This window comes from Euleptes europaea, chromosome 2 (genome assembly GCF_029931775.1).
Source record: "Euleptes europaea isolate rEulEur1 chromosome 2, rEulEur1.hap1, whole genome shotgun sequence".
NCBI lineage: Eukaryota > Metazoa > Chordata > Lepidosauria > Squamata > Sphaerodactylidae > Euleptes > Euleptes europaea.
Genome location: NC_079313.1, coordinates 54,692,941 through 54,705,039, shown reverse-complemented (window position 1 = coordinate 54,705,039; position 12,099 = coordinate 54,692,941). Strand labels below are relative to the sequence as shown.

General features: G+C 38.7%; 1 protein-coding gene across 18 annotated transcripts in view; it reads left to right on the top strand.

Annotated features, from left to right (window-relative positions):
• ADGRL2 (adhesion G protein-coupled receptor L2) overlaps nucleotides 1-12,099 on the top strand; it is a 168,062-nt gene that overhangs the window by 99,975 nt on the left and 55,988 nt on the right. For all 18 annotated transcript variants that reach the window (XM_056845407.1, XM_056845404.1, XM_056845403.1 and 15 more), the window contains exons 3-4: nucleotides 1,343-1,452; nucleotides 10,850-11,650. In XM_056845407.1, the coding sequence (XP_056701385.1) occupies nucleotides 1,343-1,452; nucleotides 10,850-11,650 (911 nt within the window). The remainder of the gene's footprint in view (nucleotides 1-1,342; nucleotides 1,453-10,849; nucleotides 11,651-12,099) is intronic.

Genomic DNA, 12,099 nt, shown 5'->3' with positions numbered 1-12,099 from the left:
AGTGTGTTGATATTCCCAGAGAAAATTTGGCAAGAGGAAACAGAAGTTGATATAAAATAGAGTCTCGTAGTTTGATTCACACAAAATCAAAATGGTGATTTTTTTGTTCATGACAAACCAGACAGAAGAAGAAATTTTGATGACATTGCTAATTTCTGTGATGGGCATCACAGATACAGAAAGCACTCATAGCCTGAGATCTGTAGTGTTACTGGCTGTGAAAGAAATCTGCACCATTCCTGATGCTTTTGACAGAATTCTAAAACAAGTCCCTTCCCAAAGCCATTGTGTAGAGTGGTGGGTAGGGGTTCTCAAGTCATATGGAGATTTTACAGTTAGTCTGGCTTTAATATTTGCATAGCAGCATGAATTTAAAATATAGCTTGATCTTGCACCTGTTGGCAGAAGACAGATGTTAGAAGCTCCCTGACACAAGACAGATCTTCTCAACTTGTACAAGGGTATTCAGTAGTGTGGGAAGGACTAGTAATGCTGGAATTGATGTATGGCTGAAGTCAAAGGCTAGACTATTATTTTAAGATCTGGGTTCCTTTCCTTCAGTTTACTGACAAACAGAACTCACCCAGGAGATCAGCCAAGCTTTCTTTGTTTGGTCACCAAACTGTTTCCGATCTTTTTACTTTCCTCCTTCCTTTGCTTTTAGGGCAACAGATAGTTTTGTTTTGCTTTATTTTTATTTTGACTAGCTGTGCCACAGCCATTTTTTAAATTTCTAATTGTAAATGATCAAGTCATCAAAGGAAAAATCCAAACTGGAGTCTCTTAAATCCTGCAAAATGCCAGACTTGCACAAATTGACTGCTTTTGCTTGTCACTCTCATTTTATATACAATTTATTAAGTCAGCTTTTTATCTAGAAGTTCTTACTATGGGACAACATGCACTGCAGATTTCTGTAGTTGTATGCAAAAACACCCCAAGACACTGATAGATCCAGAAGAAATACACTTTTCAAAGAGTGCTAGTGTAAATCCAGCTTTCAAAGCTACTAGGGCTAATTTGCCACAAAACTAAATTTAAATCTACTATTCAACAGATAGAAATTTGGTTTTGTGGTTAGAATGACAAGACTATAATCTGGGAGACCCAGGTTCAAATCCCCACTTTGTGATAGAAGCTTGCTGGTGGCCAATCACACACTCTCAGCCTGATCTATCTCACAGGATTGTTGTGAGGATAAAATGAAGAAGGTGAGAGTGTGGTAGGTCGCTTGGGTCCCAATGGGGGAAAAGTGGGGTATAAACAAAGCAAATAATTTTTTAAAAAAAAATTCCTAAATGAATTTTAGTTAAATTAATTGCTTTTCCATTCCTTCTTACAGGTGCAACAACCGAACTCAGTGTATAGTAGTTACTGGGTCAGATGTGTTTCCTGATCCTTGTCCTGGAACATACAAATACCTCGAAGTCCAATATGAATGTGTCCCCTACAGTAAGTACTTCCTTTTTGTTCTTGTTCACTTCCTCTAGCTTTCACAACTCATGCCAGAGCCATGCTACATTAACGAAAAGAGCATACGTTTATGGCCTGAGAAGCATTATGCACGCGGAGCACTTACAAACTAGGGCCTCCAGTAAGCTTCACACAGTGTGGAAAGGAGCCATAATGTAATGCTGGCCAAGTGTCTGTCTTGTGTTCTTAAGTGTTTGGCTTTTAAGGCTACTAGGGTTGATTTTCCACAAAAAAACGAACTTGAATTAGCTATTCAAAAGACTAGATAGGAATTTGTACTTTTGCCCAATACCAGTTCCTGACAAATTGGCTTGGCTTGTAGTTTTCTAAAGAAACCACTAGCTTCCATTTTAATCTTCAGCCATTTGAAAAGACTCCCTGCTGTGGTAACTTGGGTGTTTGTGTTATGTTCCATGGAAATTTTTAGGGACTCTTTCCCTAATTATTATTTGATTTTGTAGAGGTTTTTAAGTGTTCATATTAAAGCTCATGAGCTTTGTACTTCATGATCACATTTACAGCATTTTACATTTAACCTTTTTATTAATTTTCAGAATTCCACAGCTTGAAAATATTAAATTCAGGGACATGCTATACCGTGATAGACTCTATACTATTTTTTCTCTCCCAGTGCTCTTAACGTTGCTTCCCATCTGCGGAGGGGAAGATCTTTGGCAGGCCCTATGCAGTCCATGAAACTTGTGCTGCCTGCCTTGTCTCTAAAGAGCTGATTCATCTCGTTTCTGAAAAGCTTTTGTTTTCTTCTTCATAATGCTGTTCCTCAAAATAAAATTCTCGCTTAGCCTCATATTTTCCATTAGAGGAAGGTCGTTGCTTGTAACAGTAAACTTCAGCAATGCATTGATTGTGCTTCCATTTATTATAAATGTGAGATTAATGTTCTTAATACACGGCAGCCCTTCATACCTTAAAAAAAAAACACAGCACTTGTGCGCTTCTCTGTGTATTTGTGCGTGTATATATTTATAGAGCACGAGCACACACCTTGCATGAGATGTTTCACTTTAGGGTTAGTACTGTTCATGCATCAAAAATCAGAGGCATGTACAATTTCTAAAACAAGTCATATCAAGACTCTACTTGTTTAGTTGTGCACCTTAAAAAAAAAAAAACTAACCTCAAGCATCTAAAGGTAAAGGTCCTCTGTGCAAGCACCTGGTCATTCCTGACCCATGGGATGATGTCACATCCCGACGTTTACTAAGCAGACTTTGTTTACAGGGTGGTTTGCCAGTGCCTTCCCCAGTCATCTTCCCTTTACCCCCAGCAAGCTGGGTACTCATTTTACCGACCTCGGAAGAATGGAAGGCCGAGTCAACCTTGAGCTGGCTACCTGAAACCAACTTCGTTGGGATCGAACTCAGTTCGTGAGCAGAGCTTGGACTGCAGTACTGCAGCTTACCACTCTGCGCCACAGGGCTCTTTTCAAGCATCTAGGCAGTGCTCAATACTAAATGACTGCATTAGCTTTACTGAGTCAAAGGCTGGACACTGATCATCTTTTCCTTTCATCCTTGCTGTGTATTCCGGTACCATTGTGGAATGGATGCTCGTTGTGATTTTATTTTTCTGTGCCTTCAGTAGGTTTGGAAGCTTACTGTGTATGCTGACGTTAGTGTCTGTCTTCCTGTGTCTTTCATTGGTGGCTCATTGTAATCGTTCTTTGTGTAGCACTTTTGAGGAGGAATGTTGTTTTCCCTATCTAACAAAAAACCATTTTGTTTCACAAAATTTCCTCTACGTTAAGGTCATGGCCTCTATTCCTAAATTCCCAGAAAGGCTAGGGATGCCAACTCTGGGTTGGAAATTCCTGGAGATGTGGGGATGGAGCCAGGGAGGGTGGGGTTTGGGGAAAGGACCCAGTAGAGTATAATTACAGACCTCACCCTCCAAAATGGCTATTTTCTCCAGGGCAACTGATCTCTGTAGTCTGGAGATAAGTTGTAATTCCAGGAGATCGCCAATCCCCAGCTGGAGGTTGGCAACCCTACATAAGGCCAAAATGTCAAGACGTTTGCATTGCCTTGGGCCTGTTCCTATAGGCTGAGGCAGTAGAAGACAAAAATTATGCAAGTGTTATTTTCAGATTTCAGATTGTTTTCTGTGCTGCTTTTAGGGAGACAAGTGTGGATATGTCCTGCTGATTGGGTTTTCCTGGTCTATCAAGCAATTTGTTTCTTTTGCAGTTAACAGGAGGACATTCTGCACGGCATTGCCTACGCAGAACTCATATAAAGACTCTCTTAACATATAAAGAATCTGAAGAAGTGAGCTGTGACTTACAAAAGCTCATACTCTGCCAGAAATGTTGTTAGTCTTTAAGGTGCACCTTGACTCTTGCTCTTTTCTACTGCTACAGACCGGCTAACGCGGCTGCCCATCGTGATCTGTCTTAACATATAGTTACTTTACTCCTTTAGAAAATGTATATAAATTCATCTATTGTTTTGTTACTTGTTCTCTTATAATACTCTTCTTAGTTACCTTGGGAAGGGCTGGATTCAGCCTGTACTGATTCATGAATCAGATTCAGAGCTTCAATAGGCAGACCTTGAATGTGAGTTAATATTGGTAAATTATAATGTTTTCTTGTTTGTAGTACAAGATCAAATGATAACACACTGTTACTTACTTCACAGTATTTAAATATAACAACATTGGCTGCAGTTCTGCACTGACTTGCATGTTATTGCATATACAGAATTCATTTAAGCATACATAGCTGGGTGCAGGATTGCAGCCTCTCTCAAAAGCCAATCAGCCCACTGCATACAGTTTCAATTGGCACCCTCTTTTGGATTTTATCAGGAAGCTCCTGGAGAAAATAACAAACTCTAGGTCCAGCATGCCTCTGTCATGCATGAAATGCAGCTTTTTATTTTTGTTGAGTGTGACAAAGTTTAGGCATTGCTTTCTTTTTTGTACTAGAGATCCTGTTATATCCTGCAGGGTAGAAGTACGTAACTGGAAGATTTGAAAAAAAATCATATTGTTGGTTAGTAATTCAGTTCTCTTATATACGTGTCAGGCAGTGTATACACTAGCCATTTAAATTCCTGTACCATGTCTTACTTTAAACAAATCTACATTAAATCATATGATAATTATCACACACCAATTTAGAGTTGGAGAAATACCAATATTATATACAACATCTCAGTTAGTTAACTATTATTATGAAAATGCAAGGAAATAGACAATCCATATCTGAATTGGATTTTCAGGGTTTACAAAGCTGAGAAAGGAGAATTATTGCCCAAACTGTAGTATAAAGAGCAGTGGTCCCAAAATTAATTGTGTGTCATAAATTGTCACATCTTTGTGACAGCCTTTAAAATATTCAACAATGAAGTCCTTGTATGAATATTCCTGCTTATCCACATTAATCTTGTTTTTAATCTTTTCTCCTCTCTCTAAATGCCAAATACAGGAAAAAGCTTTGTTATCCAGCACTTGATTATCTAAAATGCTCAGTAATCTGGTGTCAACCAGAGGGCAAGCTCCTCCCCCTGAGCTGCCATACCCCTGCATCTTCAGGCACAAACACACCCCACTCCTGCCTCTTTAGCCAGCCAACTTGATGCCTCCAACCATTTCTAGACTTCCAACAGCTGATGTCATCCTCAAGTGCCTGCTTCCTCTCAGCCTTTCTCAAGGCATTGCGAGCCAGCTGGTCCTCTTGTCAGTCTGTTGCAAAGGTTGGATCTGTGGCTTGGGGAGAAAGGGGAAGGGTCTGCCAAGTGTGGGGGCTATTGCCACAGCATTCCCAATTGAGTAAGGTTTTGTTGCTGGGGATTCCATTAGGCAGGGTGTGGGACAGAGCAATAAGCTTAAGTATCTGGCACATTTGATTAACTGGCAACCCCCATTCCTCATGAGTGCCTGGTAACAAAGTTTTTACTGTGATGTATGAGGTTTATCATTTTTTCTGTAGTGGGGTTGTGAAGCTTTCTGTGTATAACTTGAGAGCTCTGGATGCTTTGCAGTGCTCAAATTTCAGCCCTTTCGATGCCTAGACTCCTGAACTATTGGAAATTCATTTCATAAACTCAGCTGTTGCTGTAAGCTTGACAGTTACATGTTAAATATTCAGACGCCGCTCTTGCATCTTGTTTATTTGCTTCAGTGGTGAAGGGCTTCAGTCTTCCGTGGTGAAATTAACAAACGCACTTACAATCCATTGTGTGTTTCAGGTTCTAGGCCATGGACAGATCATCCATATCAGAAATACATATGTATTGCCATGTTCCTTCTTCACTAGGACAGCTGCTATATATTGCAGTCACTTTTGAGCTTGATTAGTGAGCATGAGGGGATCGGCTGTGCAGTGTATTAAATGCACTAATAGTTTTTATTATGGGCTCATACTTGACCTTTGATGTCTGAATTTTTTCTCTCCCGTATTTATTTATTTGGATGTCATCTATACTGCCTCTCATCTGTAAGCCTCTCAAGCCAGTGCACAAGAGGAAATGATGCAACTTAACAATCGACACATAAAACTCATTGAACCAGCAGTGGGAATACTAAAGAAATAAACACGGAATCAGCAGAATTATTTTTAAATGCCATGTAGCAGATAAAACTATGAAATATACATATCCAGTCTGGTAGCATATACAAGAACAAGTGTCGCAAGCAGTAGTTACACCAGCAAAGGAAACAAATCACCAATGCTTTGATACATAATATTTTTACTTAGAATGAAGCTTAGCAGGGAAGTTGCTAGTTTGGTAGTGGTGGGAACTAACTCCACAAATGAGAGGACAAACAAGAAAAGAACATTTTCTTTGTGGCCACTCGCCTAACTTTAACAGGTCATGTGTTGAAATTATTGGGAAATATGTGTTAATGTTTGGGGAGTTGAGATGACAGTCTTTAAGGTACCCCAATCCCAATCCATTTAGACCTTTAGATGTAAGAAATTGTGCTTGGAAACTGATTAACAGCCTTTGAAGCGCTTTCAGAACTAATGAGATGTGATCTTGTGCAGATGTACCAGTTTATAAGGTTGCAGTAAATTCTGTGCTCATTTATAAACTTGTTGTTTTTGCACAGTTTTCAAACATAGCCCTGCATAGAACAAGCTAGCACATTGTCATGCAACATTTCATTTGCTCTCAAGCCTAGTTAAGGGAGTCATTTAGGCTTTTGGGTGGGGAGGGGTCATTGTGAACCAAACAACAGTTCTAAAAGGATACTTAAAGAACCCAATAACTTCCAAGAAAAGAGTGACTTATTACATGAAAAAAGCACACCAAGCATCTGAATGCTTGGAAATACTACAGGGTCGGCAAAGGTGAAAAGGGCATTTAGATCCCTGGGAGCCATAAAGTTTGTTTAGTTTATTAATTTATTTCGATTTATAGCTTACCATGTGATCTGGACTAGTAGTGATTGTATATAACAGGAAGAGGGATAGTGATTTTGTGTCTTGTAAACCCTTGGAGTTCAATACAATGTATTTATGTGATTTCTACCCACCTTTTGATCTAGAAGGATCCCTGTAATGTTCTAAATATTCCATTCAGATGGGAAATGGAAATGGGGGAAAATGGATGTTCAAGAACTTATCCTTAAAGTGCAAACTCCAGCTTTGTGTAGGAAAGCAAACTAGGGTTATTCCATAGGGGTTTCCCTTGTTATTTTTTTTTCTGTGCTTGGATGTCCTAAAACCATGTGCTGGATCACATAAAGAGCTGGAACTCCATGCAGTCTGTGCTGTATGAATAGAGTTGCCAACCTCCAGGTCTTATCTGGAGATCTCCTGCTATTGCAACTGATCTCCAGCAGATAGAGATCAGTTCACCTGGAGAAAATGGCCACTTTGGCAATTGGACTCTATGGCATTGTAGTCCTTCCCCAAACTCTGCCCTCCTCAGGCTCTGCCCCAAAAACCTCCTGCCGATGGCAAAGAGTGTCCTCACAACCCTATGTATAAACTTTTATGCATTAAAAAACTTGCTGGTTTCTTCACACCTTCCAGGTCTGCATTAGATATAGTAGTCTTGGGAAGATTATGGCTGTTACCGCACTTGTTTTCCCAGCGATGTATTAAGAGTTTGAAAATGTTATAAAAAATACTGTTCGCACTTTGCTTGGCCCCTTTAGCTGTGAAAACGTCTTCCAACCATTTATAAGCTCTGGTATCCAAAAACCCTTTTAAAGCGATGTTTTTTACAACATTTTTTACAACATCGCTGGGAATACAAAGTGTGGTAACCCCCTATGCCTGGCTGATTGAGCTTTCCTGAATCTCACAGCCTTTCAAAATACATTTTCACTCACGAGCTCTTTCTGTTTGTTTCTCAAAAATCAGATCTGCTGCCAGTGTTTCCCCCCCTTAAACCTTTTTGACAAGAAAGATGTTTTGAGGTACTTCAGTTGAATTGCTATTAAAATCAAAATTCTGAAAAAAACCTAAAATGCATTGCTTGTCCTTGAATAAAAGTGTTATTGATTAAATTACAGAGAAATTGAGAGTATCCCACTTGACATTTCTCTCAATTATACTGCACAATGTATGTTGATACTTTGAATAACCCAAGTCAGTTCTTTTAGAATTAATAAGCACATCAGAAGCACCACTTTTCTACATCTGTTCATGACATTCTATTTTAAGCCTTTCTTGGACCCAGGAATTTAGTGGAAAGTATTCTGAAGTGTTTTATTCCCTAGCTGTACTGATTGGACTTTGCAGTTTTTATTTGCTTTAGCAAACTCATCTGCCCTGAGAATGTGCAGCTGTATACAGTGTAACCATAGCAGACATGCTACGAATAAATTTTTTTATTGTTGTCTTTATATCTTTGTTCCACTAGTATTTATTCTAAACAGGTACAATATTCCTCTTTTTAAATGTGTAGTGAGCTCATGCACAGAATCATCAGGAAGTCATTAACACTAAATTAAGAGGCTCTATACTTGAATATATTTAATGCACTCGAATACTGAATTGATGCAGTATTGAAAACTATGCCAAATGTAAGTCAGCACTAAGGAAAATGGATGCAATCCAGAGAAAGTTGGTTGTACCACTGAAATTAATATGACTGGAGAAATTAACTGTACAAACTGATGTGCAGAACCCTTCTGGATTGCAAGAAGTTTATTTTTAAAGATTCACACTATGGATCATGTTATACTGCAGTGAAACTCGATCATTTCACATAACAATCATAGGTTGTCATGGAAAGTCAGTATACACCATTTTCTATAGCAAATAATGTATTTATTTCATATAATATTTAAAGTTATTTTGTGTACATTTTTAGTGTATAATCTTGATAGTGATGCAGGCTGCATAAAAACCGATATGACTAGCTTTTTCCAAGGAATATTTTAGGTAATATTTACCAGTGCAGTTTTGTAGCTGTTATTTATAGGACACAAAACAGTTTATATGTTCTTCCCCAACCCAGGGTCTTGTATGTTCCCGTTAATTTCAGTGACAGAAATAGATTCATTTGTGCAAGGCTACATGCACATAAATCAGTTTCTGCTGTTGAAATTGTTCAGGAAGCTGTGCAAGTGAGAAAGCTTTGCATTATTGGAACTACCTTCTTAAGGCACGTGAAGAATGACTTTTGCTAGCTAAGTAATTTCCCCACCACACACACACAAATGTTTGTTTTATTGGGTGGATTACAGGTGGATGCCTAGCTTCCCGATTTGGGCTTGTTCGATGCTGAAGGATGTCTGTGGGTTCTAAATGTTCCTCCCCTCCTTTTTTGTTGCTTATTGTGCTTTGCTTCTTTCTTCTAGAGGTTGGTTTTTATTCCTTTTAGAGAGACTCTTAAGTGTTCTAAATATTCCTCCCTTCCCCACCTTTTTTGTTGCTTATTGTGCTCTGCTTCTTTCTTCTAGAGGTTGGTTTTTATTCCTTTTGGAGAGACTCTTAAGTGTTCTAAATGTTCCTCCCCTCCTTTTTGTTGCTTATTGTGCTTTGCTTCTTTCTTCTAGAGGATGGTTTTTATTCCTTTTAGAGAAACTTTGCAATGCAAGACTGAAAAGTTACATTCTGCAAAAATAAAAATTCCTTACAAGAAACAGAAGTAGAATATTTCACTAGCGGTATGCTGGTGTTGAGGAAATAATATATACGCATACATATATTGCTTTTGAGCATATATAACACATACACACATGCAGAGAATATTAATAGAAGGCGTTTTTTAAAAGATGAAGTCTTCAGGGTTTTACTTTGGGCTTGGGAACTAGAAGGGTATGTATATCATGCATTAGTCAAGTCTTTCATTATTTATTCAGGTTGACTAAGTGAAACTACATCCCAGCATTTTCTGTATTGCCTCTTTAACCTACTAAAATGATTGATCCATGTTCACTTATGTAACTGTAGAATCTTTCTCCTGGTCGGTTTTCCTGTTGTCTATTTTCTCTTTATCCAGTGTAGTGCAGTTCTTATTCTCCCTGTGTTAAACATCTGTTAACTAATTTAATCTTCGCCTAATACTCAATTTATGTTAATCTTCTTCTTTTTTCCCTTGCACTTTTTTTCATTTTTCTTCCGATGCTTGAAATAGAAGTGGAGCAAAAAGGTAAATAATGTACATAGTCCAACCCCCTCCCAGATCCTTGTTATGTGCCTTATGGATGTTAACCTCCTCCCCTTCCCTCTCCTCAACACTGATACTATGATAATCAGCAGGATCTCATATGTACACCTCATAAAGAAGCCGACTTTGCAATAAACTGACTTGTCTGCTTAAAGCAGGTGGTGGGATTTATTGTCTGACGTACCTGCTCTGGGACGGACGCTCCCTTTGCTTTCTTCCTCCCTTTCTCTCTCTTTCCCTGTCTTTTTCTTACCCTTGAATACTTCTTGTTACTGAAACCTCATCTTGCTTGGCTTCCAGAACCCTCTTCATAGCATGCCATGGTTACAAGGGTTCCTTCCTGGTCTGTTCCATCCATCGCTTTGGTTGTCTTTTATTTGTGCTTCTAATTAAGATCTCTATAAATCTCATCTTTATTTTTTATCACTTTGATTTTTGTCATATGTTGAGGCACTCTTATTCCCAACCTCCCAATTTTGTAAAAGTTTATGGCTTTCTAAAAACAAGTGTAGTTCCGCATTTCCAGATACATTGGTGTGCCATAGAACATTGGTCAATAAAAGGGAAAACATCACATACTGGTCACTGAGATAATATCAACACACAATGATGGCAAATGATTATATGCATTAATTACATATTATTTATCAACCACTGTTACCAGTTTAAAATGTTTTTTTCCCATATAGTCACTTATGATGTTTACCTAGCCTTTATTTGGTAGTATGAACATTTTAATTTTACAGAAATCTTGTCTTCCTTCTTTCTTGGACTGCTAGTTTTTGTTTGCCCTGGGACGTTGAAAACCGTTGTGGATTCTCCAAATTTATATGAAGCAGAGCAAAAGGCAGGTGCCTGGTGCAAAGACCCTCTTCAGGCAGCAGATAAAATATACTTCATGCCATGGACTCCGTACCGTACTGATAACCTGATAGAATACTCTTCTTTAGAGGACTTCCAGAGTGGACGCCAGCAGACAACATATAAGCTTCCAAATCGAGTGGATGGTACTGGATTTGTGGTATACGATGGTGCTGTTTTTTTTAACAAGGAAAGAACCAGGAACATTGTAAAGTTTGACTTAAGGACCAGAATTAAGAGCGGAGAGGCTATTATAAATTATGCTAACTACCATGACACTTCTCCTTATAGATGGGGGGGAAAGACTGATATTGATTTGGCCGTTGATGAAAATGGCTTGTGGGTAATTTATGCTACGGAACAAAACAATGGAATGATAGTGATTAGTCAGCTGAACCCATATACTCTGCGTTTTGAAGCGACATGGGAAACAACGTACGACAAACGGGCAGCATCCAATGCTTTTATGATATGTGGGGTTCTCTACGTGGTCCGCTCAGTATACCAAGACAATGAAAGCGAAACTGGAAAGAACGCAATTGATTATATTTATAACACAAGGTTAAGCAGAGGAGAATACATAGATATTCCTTTCCCCAACATGTATCATTACATTGCTGCCGTGGATTACAATCCGAGAGATAACCAACTGTATGTGTGGAACAACAACTTCATCCTGCGATACTCTCTAGAGTTTGGCCCACCAGACCCTGCTCAAGGTAAGAATTCTCTTTGATTTCTATTTCTTTAAATCCCTTTGATGTTCTTGCTAGTGTAACTAGACTCCAGTATTTTAGAAGCTAGCATTTATTTATTTTTACCCCACTTTCCTCCTCAATGGAGACCCGAAGTGGCTTACAACATCATTCTCCCCTCCTCCACCATATCCTCACAACAACAACCCTATGATGTAGGTTAGGCTGAGTGAGAGCGATAGGCTCAAAATCACCCAGTGAGCTTCCATTGCAGAGTGGGAGTTTGAATCCAGTTCTTCCTGATCCTGGTCCAGCACCCTAGACTGCTATAAAGCTATGCTCCTTAGGAACTATAAAGTCTGCTTTGTACGTATAAAACAGGTTTTTAAACTGTGCCTGTTTTATCAGTTCTATAGTAGTATAACTAGTGGTCAGGTTTAGTTTTTTATTACAGTGAACAAGATAAATGCATC